At 32.0% G+C, this 19,948-nt stretch overlaps 1 protein-coding gene across 2 annotated transcripts; it reads left to right on the forward strand.

The window, feature by feature from the left end:
* Nucleotides 1-4,564: 4,564 nt before the first annotated feature.
* LOC132276531 (uncharacterized) lies at nt 4,565-10,179 on the forward strand. 2 transcript variants are annotated; one of them, XM_059777991.1, is made up of 9 exons: nt 4,565-4,702; nt 5,219-5,643; nt 6,000-6,069; nt 6,205-6,591; nt 6,887-6,987; nt 7,134-7,198; nt 7,392-7,453; nt 7,787-8,091; nt 9,996-10,179. In XM_059777991.1, the coding sequence occupies exons 1-5, from the start codon at nt 4,655-4,657 to the stop codon at nt 6,947-6,949; spliced, it is 993 nt and encodes a 330-aa protein (XP_059633974.1). In that variant the 5' UTR covers nt 4,565-4,654; the 3' UTR covers nt 6,950-6,987; nt 7,134-7,198; nt 7,392-7,453; nt 7,787-8,091; nt 9,996-10,179. The 2 variants fall into 2 exon arrangements, with proteins under 2 accessions (XP_059633974.1, XP_059633973.1); XM_059777990.1 differs by having other exon boundaries at nt 6,887-7,198.
* The last annotated feature ends 9,769 nt before the right edge of the window (nt 10,180-19,948 follow it).

The raw sequence follows: 19,948 nt of genomic DNA on the forward strand, positions 1-19,948 counted from the left end.
AGGCAAGCTTGAGAGTTGAAAGACAGCGGCTGAAGCTTGCGAACGGCGAACTCGAACTGGAACAGCGGGCGATGGAAACTGAAAGATATGGGTTTTGATTTTTTAAACAATCTAAAATGATACGCCGATATGGATTTTGATATAGGTAATAGGTTTTGAATTTTGGATTTTTGCACACAGATAGATAAACTGAAATATATGGATTTTGAACTTCTGATTCTTGTAGATTTTGTAGTTTGCAGTTGGAGAGAGAGAGAGAGGGAGAGGGCAAGTTCTCAGAGTTGAGAACGAGAATAGAGATGGGGCGATTGGGGAGGCTGAAATGATTTGCTATAAAAATATATATATTTTTAATAATAATACAATCAAATATATATAATATACACACATATATATAATATATAAATTTCCAAAAAAGAAAAAAAATTATATAAAAAAATTAATTCACAAATAGTGGTAAAAAATTATAAAAAATTTGTTTTTTTTTTTTTTTTTGACTATATATTTTAGATTTTTGCTTCTTTTTAATTAAGCTTAATTTTAGTTTCCTTCTAATGTCTATAATTTGACTTGGAATGTGCCTAATATTAATATTACTAATGCAAACGTGAATGGTGGGAATGATAATTGAAAAAGAATGGTAGTTGTGTCAAAAAATAGTATTTTGCATAAAATGCACCATTAGAGCATAATTATTAAAATGTGGCATTTTGACACTATAGCACCTGTCAAAATATATATTTGGTATCCGAAAATAGCTTTTAGCATGCTCTAAGGTGTCAATTATTGGCTTTTTGCAACTAGTCCTTTAAACTAAAGATTGCCCCTCTAAATTATTAATTTGTTGTAATTAAGAATAAATTCATCACAAAAGACTATTTTACCCTTTATTATTAAATTATTTTTTTAAATATTTTTTCTTATTTAAATATTAATTATATCATTTACCTTAATTTTATAATTAGTATCAATTGATTATAAAAATGAAAAAAAAAAATAGATTTGTAGCTATCATTTTCTAAAATGATTAACTTATTATAATAAAACTTATTATACTCACTTTAAAAAAAAATTAGTATAAAAATATATCTTATTTTCCAAACAATATTCATGAAAAATTAATAATGTAAATAGAAAATATCTTCTTTTTAATGAAATATATTCATAAAAATTAAAAGATTACTTAAATTGTTTCAAAATTTTCTATTTAAGATTTTTATTTAAATAATTAATTAAAAAAATTAAAGGCAAACTTATGCAAATTTAATAGAGAATATTTCATCACATTAGTATGAATTTTTTCATAATTTATTTCAACAAGAAAAATATATCAAGTGTAATTCAATAAGAAATAGTACTAATGAAAAAGGTAAGACAATTGGGCATTTTGCAACTAAATGTGATAGTTTAGGGGGATTTTATGTATAAAACATAGTTAAGGGGGATTATTTGCAAATTTATACATAGTTGAGAGGGAGTTTTTGCACTTTACCCTAAACTTAATCTCAAATTATACATATAACATTCAAAATTAGTAATGTTGTTTTGTCCGTGTATTTTAAAGAAGAAAAAAAATAGTTGAGTATCAATTATAAAAAAGTGGAGTGCGAATATCACCTACTTATTTAAATTACTGGATGAGTTTTTTATTAATTTCATCATTTTCATGTATATGATATACATCATACATTATGAATATGCAAGTTTTGTTTTTAATAATGCTCCAATATTACAACGAGGATACTGATGGCAATGGAACATATTATATAGAAAATGCAAAAAAAATATATACAATTAATGCTATGGTGAATGCACCAAATATTTAGAGTTTTTGAAGGCTGAAAAGTTAAATTAGAAAAAAAGTTGTGTAATAAATTTTTTTTCTTCTTCTTTTAATTTACTACTTTGCATGCCAAATTAAATTAAGTTTGTCCCTAGGTTTGACAAAATTATATTGTTTTTACACATGGTGCACCGTGTATTGACTTTTTAATAAACACACTATTTAAGCTAGGAGTGCTGTTCGAAAGAGACCTCAAGGAGATACATCATAAATCCCTATTATAACAGGTAGACATTTGCTCATTTACTCAAAAGTTCAAACTATTTCCATCTGAATCCGATGTAGGACAAATAATCCTTATTACATTTTCTCCCACCCAAACTCGCAACGCCCTCGTTATCCGAACGCCTTTTGGGCGGGGCGCTTGGCTTGGTATCGAATTAAGGAGGTGTCTGGGTGGGGCACTTGGTTTGGCATCGAATTAAGGACTGGGTCTGACTCTGATACCAACTATAATGGGTGGATACTTGCCCATTTACCCAAAAGCTCAAATTATTGGGTAATACCCACCCATTTATACCCAATCACTTTCCCATTCAGATTCAATGTGGAACAAATGACCCTTATTACAATTGCCAAAGCCGCTATGCCCATGAGGGTTCGTAAGTTCATATTGTTGAATGGTTATTTAATATGGTGTGTAATACCTGATAGTAAAATAGTTACTGCAGGAGCTTAATAAATAAATGTCATGTTCTATTAAATAAATAAAAATTAAAAATTCTTTTAAAATATAGTTTTCAAATAACAAAATATAAATTTTGCTATTTTCTTATGTTGCTTAAAAGCATAAGCCAAGCTATGCGCCAAAGTCAGGATTGTAAATAAGTGTTCGTTAACAATACAAGTTAGATTTGATAAAAAGTTGGTTCGTGTTTATTTATTTAATAACCGAGATGATAGAACATAATTTTCAAACTTTAGTATTAAACTAACCGAGCTCAATCAACCTATAGTAGTGCTTTTTAATTCACAAATTCGGTACTAAACAAAGCTAGATAATCTACTCATTTTGAACTGATATTTTATACTAATTGATGTAAATAAGTTTGCGCTTTAAATATAAGGGTTAATTACAATGACACCCTTGAGGTTTGTTTTAATGACAGTTATATATAAATTGGGCTTTTTTTGAACAATGACACCCCCTAAAGTCTAATAAAGTTAACAAAGGCCTTCCAACTATCACCTGCCACCTCTGCCACTTAAGGAATTTACATTGTTGCCCTTTTGAATTATCAATTTAAATAATAAAATTACCCTTCTAACCTTGTATAAAAAAATAAAAACCAAACTCAAAAATTTCAATACAATCCATTACCACACCACCTCTATCATCTAATCAATATCTGTTGCAGTGAATGTCGCACTCACCATCACCACCACTTCACTATTCAAAACCCAAATTTTCAACATACACTCACATATATTTATACATATATACACACACATACCATCAATTTCAAACACCAAATCTTCAATATATATATATAAGGTCCTAGACTTTGACGGTGGCCGACGCCCAATTTGATGCGTCTAAATTCAAACCCTAAATCAAACTATTTTCACAATGATTTCAGCAATCAACCCACCCATTTCCTTGAATCCTAGTTAGTTAAACCCTTGTATACACAGTTAGTTGAACCCCTGTGTATATATATATATATATATATATATATATATATATATATATATATATATATATATAATTGGTGAAATAGTTTAAGAATTGGTGAAAATGGAGGGGTTCAAGGTGTTTGGGTTCAACCGGAAATTTTAGATAACCGAGGTGGAGCCACCCCGGACGTGAAAGCGGCGTTCATGAAGTACACCGATAAGGGGTCCCACATGTTGGTGTATCAGCTGCACCAGTTTCTGGTCAAGTATCAGGGAGAGGAAGTGTTAAACGACGCAGATTTTTTGGCGGTGGCGGGATCCGAGGGTTCAACAACGACGGATTTTTTGGCGGCGGCGGCGGGGGGATCCGAAGGTTCAACGATGACGAATTTTTTGGTGGTGGCGGCGGCAGGATCCGAGGGTTCAACGATGACGGAAGGGAGCGTGGGTTGGGTTTGTTAGGGTTTGAGAGATTTTGGTTATTTGTTGCTCTGTTTGTTTCTGTTGTGGTAGTGGTGGGTTTGTTAGGGTTAAGATTTAAGAGGCCATGTTCTTCGTTTCTCTATTTTTTTTGTGGTGGTGGTGGGTTTGTTAAGGTTAGGATTTGAGAGATCATTGCTCTGTTTTTTCTGCTGTGGTGGTGGGTTTGTTAGGTTAGGATTTAGGGTTTCTGATGGAGAAGGTGAGAGGTTAGAGGGAGTAGTGACGTATACTGATGACAAACCAAGGGCAAAAACGTCATTTGTGAGTTTTGATTATTTTTTAATTTAAATTAATAAAATATTGAAAGGCAATCTTAATTTTTCACATCTTTTAAGGGCTTGTTTGGATTCAATTTCTAACAGTGGATGTCATTGTTCAAAAAAAACCCAACTTGTATATGACTGTCATTATGATAAATCTCAGGAGGTGTCATTGTAATTAATCCTAAATATAAAGCCTAAAACAATCGATCCATTACATTCCTTTTAAATGAAAGCAGCCCAAGCCCGTTTACAAGCCCAACTGTCATATAGGCCACAAAAACTGCAAGCCCAGTGACGCATCACGCTGGCGGCTACAATGCCCTTAATCGCCCTGCAACTCACGTACACAGTCCTCTCTCTCTCTCTCATTTATGCGTGCGACTCTTTTCCACAGTGGTCAATTATATAAATATTCGCGCTTTTTTATTCTTGCTGATTTCGGATAAAAATGGCGTCTGCTCTCAGTGCCGTAGGAAGTTTGTTCAAGAAAGTTGAGGTTTGCATTTAAACTTCACTTATTCTAGTTGTTGTTATTGTTATTATTATTATTATTATTATTATTATTCTTTTTCTAAAGGTAATAAAGTTGTTTAAATAACAATATAGAGAAAATGACAGAGACAAAATTTAGGATTTGCTTGGTTTTTCACTCTGAAAATAATTTTTTTGTCTTTAAAGAATTAAAAAAAAAAAAAAACAAATAAACAAAAAGTCTGTTTGATTACCCAAAATCGTTTTTAAAAAAGCCCCTTTTCATAGAACTATGGAAGAGGTTTTTTGTTTTACGAGTTATTCAAAACTGTGTATGTGTAATGAATTTTATTTCATAGGTATCTTGTTGTAACCTATATATATATATATATATATATATATATATATTTCCATGCTCATGTTTTTATCCTCTTTTCTAATTGGTTGTGTTTTCGTTAATTGATTACTTTTATTTTTGAAAATGTTTGTTCCTGTCATTTTGTGCTGTTTCTTGATGGTGATATTGTTCTAACAATGATAGGATTGGAATTCTTCTCGTATCTCCAAAGATGAAGATCATATCAAAAAAATTATTGCCAGAGATGATAGGGACGAATTCTTTAGCTTTTTGAATGAGTCTGTGGTGATAAATTCAGGTGACTCGGTTATACTTAAGTTTGGTAAATTTGAATCATCTCCTTACAAGCTTTTGGCATGGATATGCCATCACCGTGCAATACTATGTGCCACTGAATTGGTGAAGGCGGGAAAGATGGGCCTGGAAGTGGATCTTAACATTCCTATCAACGGTGGAGCTTTCCCGCTGCATGTAGCAGCTTCTACATTATCTCCCGCCTTGATTGAGTTATTCCTTCACCACGGAGCTCTGGCTGATGTCCGATGTAATGCTGGCGACTCGGAGCACAATGGGCTGCTCCCTCTTCATATAGCACTTGAAAGAGTTAGGTATGACTTAATTATTGTACATTGTATTGTATTTTCTTGGTTCTTTTGTGTAGTGAATTGATAAAATCGTCTGATTGGTTTAGTGTTCTGCAAATAGTTTTATGTTTTATGAGAATTGAAAATAGAAAATTGTACAAAAATCTGCTTGGTTGTGGTTTCTGATTTTTATTTTTATTTTTGAGAACTCAGTTAAAAATAAAGGCTTGTTCTCTTTTATAGTTCTCTAAAAATAGTTTTTAATTTTCGAAAATTTTGAGAATTGTTTTTTGAGTGACAAACCAAGCAAGCCCAATATATATTCTTTCATTGTTTCATTATGTTTCACTTCTCATCTTTTCTTTTCAATCCCTATGTAGCTCTTTCACTGAATGGACTCCTGTGAATTCCATCTTCAAGCTGATCATCATACTTTGCCTTCCTAAAATGGTTCATCTTTGACGAAAATATCATATGTGGGTCGTATTGTGTGCATTATTTTATTTTTTAAATGTGTGAGTTGAATCATAAATCAGTACTTCAAAGATTACTCATTCCTGTATGGTTTACTTGCACGTTTGCCAGAAAGAAGCATTGGAGACTAGTAGGTTGCTTGCGTTGAATACAAAAAAGATCAAGGATGTAGTTCGGTGTTATGCCAAAGACGGCAAACTCATTGAGCTGACTGTTTTACTAATGGTAGCTCGGGAAAAGGTTATGGATCAAATTACATTTCAGGGCATTCATCTTTTCACTTCAACCGGACACATGACATTACGTGAATGCGTCAAACATGAACTCGCGATACTTATTTGTTATGAGTACAAATTAATGGGCAGAAATGAAGAAAAAATGTTGTTTCAAATATGTAAGAAATTTAAGGCGGCAATGATATCCATAATACAGTTACTTGAAATTTTTGAGACGGCTGGTGATGCTATAGAGACATATCTTCAGTCAGAGCGAACTAATGTAAGTTGTCATGGTGATTGTTTCTCATACTTTTGTGTTGGTTCATGTGGGGGAAGATCTACGATATGTTTGGTGATGCATATAATCCTATACAGTGCTTTGATCCCTTGCAGATTTACGAGTAGATGGGACCATGTTTTTTTCTTCCTTTCTGGTCCTTTAATTTTCATTGCACATTCGTTTTGCAGCAAAAGAAGTTACTAGTAATATGATAATTTCTTCTCTTCTATGATTTTTGTGCATTCATTTGATAGAAGTTAGAACTTTATTATAGTGGATGTTTGTTTCCTTGCAGGCGCCAAAAGAACAGATTGTCCTGGAAGTTAGTGGGCTGCTTAAAAAATTGGGCTCAATTTGAACCCCCCGATTCTATAATTTGAGCAAGATAGTTGACTGGTTTTTTACTTTTGCATTCTATTTATTTTTGTTTTTGTTTTTCTGACCTGCTGATCACTTCAAAGAAAAAAGAAAAAAAAAAATGAAGACAAAAGGTAAACCCTCAAAACTTAAGCATACTAATGATGCTACTTTGATTGCAACAGTTGCCCGGCCAAGCTGGTCTTGGAACACTCGAGTGACACCTCTAAGGAAGAAAAAGGACAATCAGGTCATTAGTTGATTTTTTCTTCTTCAAACTCTTAATGTTACACGGCAAAAAAAGAAAAAAAGAAGAAGAAGAAGATAAATACTGTTAATCTTACCTCAATTTCATTGTTTTTCTAGAAAAAAAAGAAGAAAAGAAAATTAGAATAGAAAATACCAAATTAATATTGTCTTGGTTATAATGTTTCCTTCCACAGAAGAGCCTGTACAATGTGGATCTAATCAGAGCGATGTCCGTGCAATGTTTTCACGACCAAATGTAAGAATTTAAATAAATCATCTGTGTTTGTTTCTTTTAGTTCCCCTATATGTTGTCCTTTTCTTGATTTATCCTTTGGAGTATTGTTACAGTTGTCTCCTTGCAATATATATGTTGACGATTCTTGTGGTTTTTTCTAGACTAATATCACCATATTATATGGAAATACATACTTTGGCTTTTTTTCTCTTTTTTTTTTCTAAAAAAAGAACAATAGCAACACACACCTTCAGTGGTGACTAAGCAATTAGTTGTCACCTCTTCCCTTTTTTTTTTTTTTTTTTAAAATTCTTGTCATGTTCAACCAGAGTAACTACTTTCCTCTATTTCTAGCCAACATGTGGTCTGCCAAATGACAATTGGAGGTTACTTCTTGCACGCTTCTCGAATGGGCCCTTAGCTTTATCTTCTTCTATCCGACCATTGCATGTATTGTGGAATGGGAAACCCAACTTCTGTTCAGGGTTTCCTAGAACTGTGGGAAGTCAAATGAAGGAAAGATTTAAAGGAGAAGGCCAATGTGTGCAGAAATTTTCTCCAAACAAGTTTGTATTAGCAGTCAAGAGAGGCCTAAGATGTGTGTGACACTCTCAAATGAGATTTTTGCGGGTATAAATGATCATTCTTGCCTTTCTAAGGTATGATTCTGACTTCATTCTTGTCTTAATATTCTGCAATGAATTGATTTTATGTGAGAAGTTCTGTTATTTCTGTTTGGTAAAGGACGGTGATTTCTTAACTTCAAGCTTTTTGTACCATCTCTTTTTCGTTTGTTTTTGGCAGTTCTGTTAGATTAACTGTTAATTTTGTTGCTTACGAGCAAAGTTTCATCTGCTCTGTGGTGATGTAGTTGTTGGATATCTAGTTGATAGTTGTCCATACTTGTGTAGTACTAGAGATGGGATTTGTAGGAGTGTGTGGACATGGACAAGTTGTATCAGTAATACCAAATTAGTGATAATTAGGGACATGTCGTGTATTGGGTGGATGGTGATTGTAGAGATTTGCGAAAAATTATTTATAATTTCTTAAACTTTGTCCTTCATGCTCATTTTTCTAATTTGGAAAATTATGACCTGATTGTTTTTTTTCCAAGTAATTATGACCTGATTGTTGCTTCATGTGCTAGAGAAAAATACCACTTCTGATGTTACTATGATGCTCATAGTTTTGTACCGGTCACATATTATGAACTTACAACCATTAGCAAGATATTGACGCCTGGGATTCCTTTTGAGTTTTAAACTTTTCAAGCTTGTTTTATGAAGTTGAATCGATGAAATGCGATATGTTCTTGTGTGATTATTCTCTATGGTTGTTGCTTTCTCCACTTCCCTTGATAGGATAGTGAGGAGTCATCTGGTTCAAGTGATAATGGTTTTCTACGATTCTTCAAGATAAGTGTTGTATTGAAGCCTTTCCACTTTTTGATTAAGGTAGAATGCAAAATTTATTTAAGAAACATTTTGAATCCTTATCTCAATCTCCTGAAGTAGTGTAACCATGTGAGGGAAATTTTATTGCTTGGAGGGATATTATAAAGCCAGAAAAGCAGGGGTTCAAAACCAGCAACTTCATGGTAATCTGGACAAGTTTGAATTTGTAAGAGTGCAAGTTTATGTGTGCAAACAGAAGGGCTACTACCTTTATGTTCTATTGTTCAAATGATACTGTTTCATTCAGATAAATTAGTGTGTTTGTGTGTGTGTATAGTATAACATGTGAATACATAGACAGAAATTTGATATTTACACACTTAAATAATATGAGGCAAATCTTAGGTTGTGTCCTATTCCAATGACTAGATATCCTTTTGCATTACTACTATTACAATTACAAAAGGATCTCCTAACCCGGCCCTGCTTCATTTAATAAACTGTTTTGGGTGTGGGAGGTGGGGATGAGGGTTGCTAAACGGGGGCGGGTCTCCTGACCCGTTACCATCCATAATTGTGAACAATAATATCTATGGTTTAGGTTATTAGTGATTCTAGATTATATGGTCTACGCATTATTTTCAAAATGAAGAAAGTAGGCCAATTAACAATGCCAATTACCAAAGGCTCTACCTCCTAAAGTCCTAAAGTGGGAGGTCGAGGGTTTAAGTCCCATTTAGGGCCAAACACATGAGTTTCTTTCCAAGGTTAAAATAAAAAATGCAAATTGGAAGATGAACAACAAAAAATGATTAGATGACGTGGATCTTAAATAAATTATACATGATCACTTTTTAATGCATTGATTAGGTTTGTTTGCTTCTCTCTCTCTTCTAGTTATTCTTTTTATTGGGTAAATAATTGTTTTGCATATTATATAGAGAAAAACACAAAGACAATAATAAGGAAATCATTCTCGTTTGTTACTGTAAGAAATAAGGAGAACAAAATATGAAGTGACTGAGGAAATTTTTTATCAATTTTTGTTTCATTAATTTATGACATTTTAAAAAGAATTTCTATATTTTTTTCTTCTTTTGTTCCTCTCTTTTCCCATGTGTATTTTTTTTTTTTTTTAACTAAATTCCTCAATTCAATAATTTCAGGTACTTGACTTGCAAGCTTCCTCAAGAATAATAGGAACCATATGAAAATCCAAGCTCGAGTTGGTCGAACAAGCTGGCCGAGCTCAATTTTATTTAGCCCTAAAGTAGTGATCTTGAGGCTGAGTTTGATAGCTATGTGAAAGTCTCTAAACAGTTTAATTATGGGGAAAAAAAAAAAAACGAAGTCTCTAAACAGTTTGGTGGTTGTTCAATATCGAGATTGAAAGCTATGTAATTTTGGAATTGAAATGGATACTTTTTTTTTTTTTTTTTGTTATTGAGATGGTTGTATTTTTGTAGTTGTACATAATTGATTATCAACAATGGATTTGGGAATGGTTAGCAAATGATTACATATTTGGATTTACTTTACAATCTTATGTACCCAGAGGTCACTAGATTGGAATGATCCCTAACATCACTACCAAGGTCGCGTACACTTTTTGTGGCTGAGGTTGGGATTCCCCAACTAAAGTGGGATTAAGAGGATATACAAATTTGGTCCAATTTGTGTATATATAAACTCCTCTGGGATTACCATTGTTAAAGAGAATTGGGAAAATTATATACTCCGTATTAAGTAATGCATTGGAATACTGAATCAATGCATTGGAACACTGAATGGATGCTTTTGGAGCTTCCAAACATAATATAAAGTCAAATTCAAAAGACAAGACGTGATGTTTCACCTTCAAGAAAGGATGGATTTCCAAAATGTGCGCGGGGGAATGTAGTTCTTTCACTGTGTTAGATTATGTTGTCTAATGTATAAATTCCCTTTTTCTATTTATATTTTTTACTAAACCTTCATTTTCTTTTTTTTTTGTCAATAAATCTTTCTCAACTATTCGAGAAGGGTGATTTAACTAATGAAAGTTAGCCGAAAGGGAGTTATTTGAACATTTAGTTTCTCATATATTTTTTTAGACAAAAATGTCCTTGTACCTATTTTAATATACCCTCATATATATATCTACTCCATTATCACTCTTAGCCGTATATCTTTTACCATTGCAATAATATGTACTCTTCCATTATTATAATATTATATATAATTTGTATCATAATATAATGGTATATATATAATATGTACTATTAAATATTATTTATACTATATTTTTGTTTCCATCCAGCCTTCAGACCAATATAATTTTAAGTTTTTTTCTTGAAATTTATCTTCTATATATATATATATTTGAGAATTATATTGTGCATTCATTTATTTGGTTTTTATTGATTTTCATTTTATATAGATTTATTAAAGGGACACTAGTCACACTACGAGAAATAATGCCTAATTTTTTTTTTTTTTTTGTATTAATATTTATGCCTACATGTTTTCTTATTCTTATTCTTTTTATTTTTTATATTCAATATCATTTTTTTCTATAAAAAAATAAAAAAATTCCTTCCATGTGACTAATGTGAACTTGTCAGTGTAGTAAAATGTTAAAAAAAAAAAAAAAAACAATAGAAGTGTTAATTTCTGTGAATGATGTCGTTTAGGTTATTTAATAAATAAAAAAATTGAAAGCAAAGTAGATTTTCAAATAAGCTTAATGTGTATTTAAGTCAATTTATATTTCAGTTCTCTTTCAACTAACTTCTGTTAGTTAAATCACCCCTTTTGAATAGTTGAGGGGGTTTTTTGGAGAAAAAAAAATAGAAAAAGGGGGTTTAATGAAAAACACAGATAGAAAAAGAGGATTTAATGTAATTCACCCTAAATTATATTGTTTATTGTATATTAGGGTTAGGGTTAAATACTAGATTATATTGTCTATTATATATTAAGGTTAGGTTTAGCTATATATTATGGTTAGGATTAAATAGATCCTAACCCTAATATACACAATAGACAATATAATCTAACAGAGTCAATGGTTGGATCATTATTGGCGAATCATAAGTTGTTTTTCTGTGGTAGTGATAGAAGTACCCAACTACCCATTTAAATGTTTTGTTCTTTTATTTTTTATTTCAATTTTTGAATTTGAAGAAAGTCATATTGGTCATTAGTCCAGTAACTATAACTTCTTCGCAAAAAGGAAAATGAAAAAAAACACACCCACACAGTTCATTCATATTTGGAATTTGCCAACAAACAATAAAAAAAATTGGGTTTTATCAACAAACTTCAGATCCAAGTGTGTTCTTTTACATGCGAGTTACATATAACTCAATATTAAAGAAAGTCGAAATTATCTCAATAAAGTTGAAGGCTATTTAGTGTAGCACTATGTAATGACTAGCTTTTATAAATGATTTGAACAATTGAAACAAACAAAATTCAATTATTTCAGAAGTGCAACTCCAAGATTTAGATTTTACGAGGATGGATGGATTGAAATTAATAAGTAGTTAAAAATATATCTCTAGCTTTAGAGTTTACCAATTGAAATCAAATACTAAACTAGTCATAAAAAAAATGGCCTTATTTATTATCAAGAGCAACAATAATCTCACTATTAAAGACAATCAAATTCCTATATTGTCCCTTGGAGCAAAATCCTAGAGCAGAAAAAACAAATTATTAAAGATGTGAAAACAAAAGTAGAGCATTAACTGTTGATAAAATTAGCGAGTCGTAAATTTTGTGTTTCTCTTGAATGTGTTTGAGTTAAAAGACTAGAGAGTTTTATGAGAGAGAGGTCGTATCCTAGGTATAACAGGCCCATTGTATCTGAAACAGGCCCAAATTTTAAGCTCATTAGCCCAAAGTGAAATGGGCCATTTTTCCTATGGTTTATCGTCTGCTGCAAAACGAAAAGGTCCAACTATGAATTTTGTTTCTTTTGCTAAGTCCAAAAACTTATAAAAAGAGAATGTTAATTTGATAGGCAGGAAAAAAAAAAAAAAAAAAAATCTGAATTTAAAATTGAAGATAAATCGCATGGTGAACGAAACTGTTAATTGCAAACACTATACACAGATTATTTCCATAGATAAAATGGATTTCACTCACGGTTTATATGTATATATTTTTGGCTTTCTACATTCTTGCTGAAATATTGAAGCATCTTAGAATATATCAAATGGATGTGTTTTAATCATAATGGGTTTATATGGGTCTTTGAACTAATCCATAAGTATCAAATCTTGTCAAACTCATCGTCTTGGCTGTTAATTACACATAATGCACATTAGTATGATAAGTTAAGAACCTCCATAAGAGAAAAAAAGGTTTATAAAGAATCACCTGTTCTTATGTTCATTTTCTCTATATTCCTTTTAACCTTATCCAAATAAATTAACATTCAAAATAGATCATTGAAAAAGTAGATAAAAAAAAAAAAGCAGTTTGTTCATACTTCTTACATTCATTTTTGTCACGAACTTTATTCCTTTTATTTTCCCCTAATGCTTAAATATCAAAATTTCTTTCATTACCAATTTTAATTTCAATACAGAGCTAAATCATATTATTTGCATCAATATAAAAAAAAAATATCTATATTAATTTCAATACAGAGCTAAATCATACAGGTCTTAATTTTGTATGGAACAACTATGGTCTTATCGAAAATTTCTTTCCCAAATCACCAAGCCAAAAAAAAAATCACCGATATATTCTGCAATATGGAAATATATCTTTTAGTTCCATTTCTAGTGTGAAAAGTGTATCTCACATGTTGGAGGCTATTGTTGGAGCATCTTTTCCTAGATGTGGTAGGCAGTGGTGCCTAGAGGAAGGTCGTTGGCTCATGAAAAAATAAGGTTTAAATGTGTATGTATGCATCATCGGTCTTACCAAATATTATTACCTATTATCTAGGTGGGTGTAAAGTCCCCAACAAACATATACTAAACAAACACTTACTCTAATTAGGTAAGTACATCCTAAAAAACACTCTGTCTCACTCAAATGGCTTCTTTTTGGTAGAGAATCAAATTATCAAACCCCTCACATTTTATAATATTTTTATATATACACACACACATATATATAATATATAGTAATGTCACATGATAGTACTGTAGGTGAAAGGGAGGATATATAAAGAGGAGTGAAAAGGGTGGAGAGAGAAACCCTAGCTTTTTATGAGCAGGCCAGCAAGGATGTGAGACTGTAGCTGATCAGTTCCTTCAAACAAAAGACTAAATAGATACTCCTGTCATTATCAGCGTGCATGGTTATTGAGAGATGACAAAGATGAGTAATCATAAACCCTAAGTATAACAAAATATGATTTCCACCCATTTTATTCAATAGTTCAATCATTATTGACAATCACAAGTTGTTTTCTTGTGGTTGGTGATTGAAGTACCTAACTACGTACCCATTTAAGTATTATTATTATTATTTCTTCTATTTTAAAGTTTGAATGAAGTCATTTGAAATATAGCCAAACATGTATGGTAATTAGTCCTATGGTACAAATTTCTTTTTTTTTTAAAGGGAGAGTTTTTGAAAACTATAACAAAAATTATTAATGTGTGTGAGTATTTACTTAATCGAAAAAAATACACATGCACACACACACTGAATTTGAAATTAACTACAAAATTAATTCATTTTTAGATTTTATCGAGAAGTTTCAGATAAAAAAATTTAAATTTTACATACAAACTTTAGATCCAATTGTGTCTGTTTGTGTGTATAATATAGTATATATATTATATAGACATGCGCGCGCACAGATTGTGTGGTTAACTTCAAAGTTCATTCACATTTGGGATTCACGAACAAACTTGAGATCCAAATGTGTTCATATTTTGTTTTACATGTAAGTTGCATATAATTCAAAGTTAATAATGGACTAAAAGTCAAATTTATGTCGTAAAGTTGATGCCTATTTACTGTACTCATATTTAATGACTAGCTTTTGGAATTTCATATGAAAAAACTGGTTGCCTTAGGATTTGAACAATTGAAACAAACAGAAATTCAATTATTTCAGAAGTGCAACTCCAATTACATATGATAATTTATTAACTTGTAAGTAAACTTTATTGTGAACGTTATACAGATTTAGGAATTTAAGTTAAAAAAAAAAAGAAAAAAAGAAGAAGAGTGAATGGATTGAAAATAACAAGATGAAAATAAGTTAAAAATCTCTCTCTATCTTTAGACTCTAGAGTTTACCAATTGAAATCTAATGCTAAACCAGTCCCAACAAAAAATGGCCTTATTAATTTTTATTTATTTATCAAGAGTAATAATAATCCCACATACTCTGCCTCACAAGAATTCTAAATAATAGATTTATAAGAATTCAGTGTTATACTGTAACTTATAACCTGGTTTATTATCATGAGTTTGAGTCCAGGAGATCAAGCCCCTATACATTATTAGCTAACTTAAATACTACTACGTACCATTTATGATTTCATGCAATCACATCTCTGTCCGTACCATCCTTCAATACAGTGTGTGAATACTTTTCCCATTTATAACTTCAAATTTGAATTGCAAACTGACCTGACCGACCACCCACTATCTTAAATGAAGGTGTCTCCCATTACTCACTGCCAGTGAGTTACACTAAAGAGTCTCAGACATAAAGGCCACTCTGTACCTTCAAGTAATAAATGGTCAGCCGGGTACAAGTTTGCGTTGTTAAGGGATTGGGAGTAAGATGTACACAATTTTACTTTTAGTAAGAAAATTTATCGTTCGTTTTGAAAACTAACATGTAATTTACACTGTTATTACTTTCAAAATTATTACATTATTTGTCCAAACTTTTATCCTTGTAAAATACTCATTTTTGATGACACAATATCTCAGATCCTCTTATGTGCAAGGCACATTCCAAAGGGATAATGGACATCACGGTATGTGAAGACCACATCCTACCTGAAATAATCTTCGCGCTTTATATATAGTATTACAGTGTTTCTCAATTTTATCATAATATTTTATTTGATGTGAAATTTTTTTTAATTGAAGTGGAGTTATGAAGAGTTTGAGGTGAAGCTATAAAGAGATCATTGTTCAAGGTGGAGCTATGAAATAGCACATGAAGATATATTTTTGAGTCAAAGTGGATATTGTTAGAGTTGTGGTTCAAAATTCACGGCAGAGAATTTTATTATGAAAAAACGCAACTGATTACACTTGGGCATAATGGTTGTTTGAAGAAATGGGACCAGTTGCGTTTGCCTGATATGTGTGAGAATTAGTTCCCTAATCAGTTTTGAAAGATAGAAGATTGGGGAAAAGACTAAAATTTTTGAAAAGAAGTTGTACCTGCTATTTTAGAATTGAAGACAAGTTAAATACTTGTTCAATAAGGAATTGGGCTTTAAAGATTCTATAAATATAGATGGGTGTGAGAGATTTATGAGAGAGAAAAGGGAGAAAAGATGTAAGGGGTTTAAGGGTGACTGTTGTGTGGAGCGAGGAAAAAATATGTAATTTTCGAGTGTATACATGTAGCCTTAAAAAAGATGATGAATGAGTAAGTAGGGTTTTGACATGTGATTGTATATTCTCTTTCTTGATTTATAATAGTGAAATCTCTCTCTTCATGGTTGTAACCATAGAATTGGGTGAACCATATAAAATATTGTGTTATGTGTGGATGTATATTATTGTTATCTCTATATATGCTTCTGTTGATGTGATGTGATTAGGAATGGCAATAGAAGTAGTTTTAGGCGAGTGTACCCTTCCCTGCCCTGTTTAGAAAACCTCATCCCGTCCCTGTTTTACTTTTTTATCCCATGGGCACTCGCCCTGCCCGGTTAGTCCAAAAATTTTTCCTCCTTTTTAAGCCCCTCAAATGCAATTATATAACTATTAAAAATTCATAAAAAAAAAGGGCCATCAGTACTTTAATATAAAATTCAATATTGCTATATATATATATATATAGCAATATTTAATATTATATATATATATATATATATATATATATATTAATAAAATAAGAATAATATAATAATTTGTTTACTTAAACAGGACGGGGCAACCTTCCTTGCCCCCGCTCTGAGTCCACGTAAATTTTTATTAGTAAAAATTATTCCAATTCAAATAAGCTAAATAGTTTTTCAAAATCAACGAACTGCTATCCCTTGTGATGATTGTATGTGACAAATGAATAATGTAACTCTCAACAACGGCGAATTAATTGTTCCCCAACATACTGGACCAAATCCTCACTCCAATGGTAACATGGTCCAAGAGCAATATTCAACATACTATCACACACGAGCTGAACTTTTTCAGTTTTCATACACGATAGATTAAATTTTTCAGTTGATTGAGACACTTGTGAATGCAGTTTCGTCTAAGTCCTAACCATGGGCCAGTCTTACCTTTTCTCTCATGCTTTTTCATTAAAAAGTTTGGTATGGAAAGGAAAATCATCTCGTTTCAAGAAAGATCGTCATGTTCCATCCGATGAGAAGGACTATCTCCTAACTTTGTTTTATTCCAAAATTTTCAAATAATGATGGTATCATCCAACCACTGACTATAGTTTAGTTATTGTCATGTTCATTTATATATATTGAGCTACCATTTTGAAATTAATGCTTGATTCTCCTCAAGACAAGAATATTTGGATGTTGAGTACTGTTTCTACTTTTATAGCATGCACCATAATAATACTGATTTATTTTATTTTATTTATTTATTTTTTTCACATCCGTGCATATAATGTAACTGAAAATGATAAATTTGAAATATGATATATTATTTGATAATTGAATAAATAAAAATTAATTATACAGTACATGTATTTATATAATAGAAAACTTAACTCTATAAGAAAACTAAAACATAAAGAAATCTAATAGCAAAAGGAAAATAAGCCTAAAATTAAAGTTTCTTTAAAAACTCAGAAAAAATAGAATAAAAAACCTAATAAATAAAAAATACTAGATCTAAAATTCCGAAATAATCTGTAGACCTCTTATAACACAATAAAACGCGATTTTGGGGCCCTAAATAAAAGTTTTCAGCCAAAAACCAACATGACCTATGAGCTAAAGTTAGTGAGTTTTTCTCAATGCGTCATTTCCACAAAAAAAAAAAAAAAAAAAAAATACTATTGATTTATCGAAAATGAATTTGCCGAACTAATTGTTGAATTGTTCAAAATTCTGTCCTACATGAGCATGACTCAATCCTAGTTCAGTAATTCTAAAATTACTTTTCACAATATAATTACATTTCTCATGCTAAAACATTAGTAATTCATTTTTCAAAAAATAAAAATAAAAAAATAAAAAAACTTCAAACCCGTATACATTTTAATTAGGGCAAATTACACAAAGGACCCCTCAGGTTTTCAACTTGTACATGTAAATAGAAAATGGCCACAATATAACAGAAAGACCTAAATTAATTGTTTGTGGTTAGTAGATTGATATGAATTTACATTTTTGTCCTTAAAGTTAAACTATTTGTTTAATGAAAAAATCTATTTATTATTATTTTTTTTTTGTGCATTGTTAAAGTTATGATTTTGCCCCCAAGACTTTATCACAGCCAACACAAACCAAATTACAAAAACCATAAAATTATTTGCAACAAAACCAATTACAGACCCAAATTCAACCACAGAGCCACAAAAACAATCACAGACCTAAATCCAACCACGAAGCCTCAAATCATTCCGACCTCATCATAGTCGAGTAGCCTGAGCCAACACAGACCAAATTACAAAAACTATAAAATTATCTGCAACAAAACCAATTACAGACCCAAATCCAACCACAAAGTCATAAAACCAATTACAGACCCAAATCCAACCACAGAGCCACAAAACCAATCACAGACCCAAATCCAACCACAGAGCCACAAATTATTCCGACCTCATCATAGTCGAGTGGCCTGAGTCCTCTGTTCCATGCTCGTCAGTCCGTCACCGCCATCACCACATAACTCTCCACTGTCCGAGCTCGCCGCCTCCTCCATCACAGCTGACATCCGCCACAGCTAAGCTCTTCCCATCCGAGCTTGCCGCCGCTTCCATTACAGCCGACATCGGCCGAGCCCATCAAAGCCGAGTTCGACTCCATCTTCTCTCTCTCCAATCTCTCTTTCTGCACAGACCCTTCCGGTATAACATTCAGGATTAGAGCGAAAAACGAATTACAAATGCTACTTCTGTGAAGTCCTCACAATGGACCTTAACTATAAGGCTATGGTCACAAAGTTATCTGTCGTCCTTGCCGTCCTTATCTCTTCACCATCCAAGCCCTCTGCCATCGATCTTTCCGAGCACCGCCACGAGTCATTCACGGACACCTCCGGCGAGATTGAATTGGCCAGAAAGGGCTCAGACGGCACTGCGACGATGGAAGAGGTGGCAGTGCACAACGATGATGGTGGATGCCGTTGGGAGTTTGGGACTGTTCGAGGGAGATGTACTTCGAATCGGTAAGTACACGGAATGGCGAGGCACAACATGGTTGAAGCGTTGGTGATGGCGGTTCGCAGTCGCGATTCTGGCAGCATTAAGGGACGGCGAGTAAGGTCTGATCCTCGGACCAAATAGGATTCCGGCGGGTGAGCAAGAGGGGGTTCGGCGCTGATGGATGATTTTTCGGTGCATGTTTAGAGAGAGAAAATAGTGATGTGGTAGGGAAGGGATGGGGTGTACCCAGGGACAAAAATGAAACTTCTTACTATATAATATCTTTTGTTTTTTATTTTATAAAAAATAAATACTTTGATTTTAAGGTCAAAAGTGTATATTAAAAATAAATACTTTAATTTTAAGGTCGAAAGTGTAAATTTTTATTGATTATTTGTGGTCAAACGGCAAACATGGACTTTTCTGTAATATTGCTATAACTTTTATCTATATGCACAATATAGAAACCTTGTGGGTGATTTGTGTAATTTGCCCTTTTAATTATGACAATTTCATTACATTGTCAATTGTAGTTCAGTAATTCTAAAATTTACATTGTCATGCAAAAATATTTGTAATTCATTTTCCCAAAGAATAAAACAAAAGAATAAAAAAAATTCAAACATAAATACATTTTCATTA

This window comes from Cornus florida, unplaced genomic scaffold (assembly GCF_030987335.1).
Source record: "Cornus florida cultivar Cherokee Brave unplaced genomic scaffold, ASM3098733v1 CherokeeBrave_3.0.0_Hap2_Chr10, whole genome shotgun sequence".
Taxonomy (NCBI): Eukaryota; Viridiplantae; Streptophyta; class Magnoliopsida; order Cornales; family Cornaceae; genus Cornus; species Cornus florida.

What these genes read in the sequence shown, in the direction of transcription:
- LOC132276531 (XM_059777990.1), top strand. Translation starts at nt 4,655, where the DNA reads ATGGCGTCTGCTCTCAGTGCCGTAGGAAGTTTGTTCAAGAAAGTTGAG. An exon ending in GTTTGTTCAAGAAAGTTGAG is followed by an intron (nt 4,703 to 5,218) that starts GTTTGCATTTAA and finishes TAACAATGATAG; the next exon opens with GATTGGAATTCTTCTCGTAT. An exon ending in ATAGCACTTGAAAGAGTTAG is followed by an intron (nt 5,644 to 5,999) that starts GTATGACTTAAT and finishes ATCCCTATGTAG; the next exon opens with CTCTTTCACTGAATGGACTC.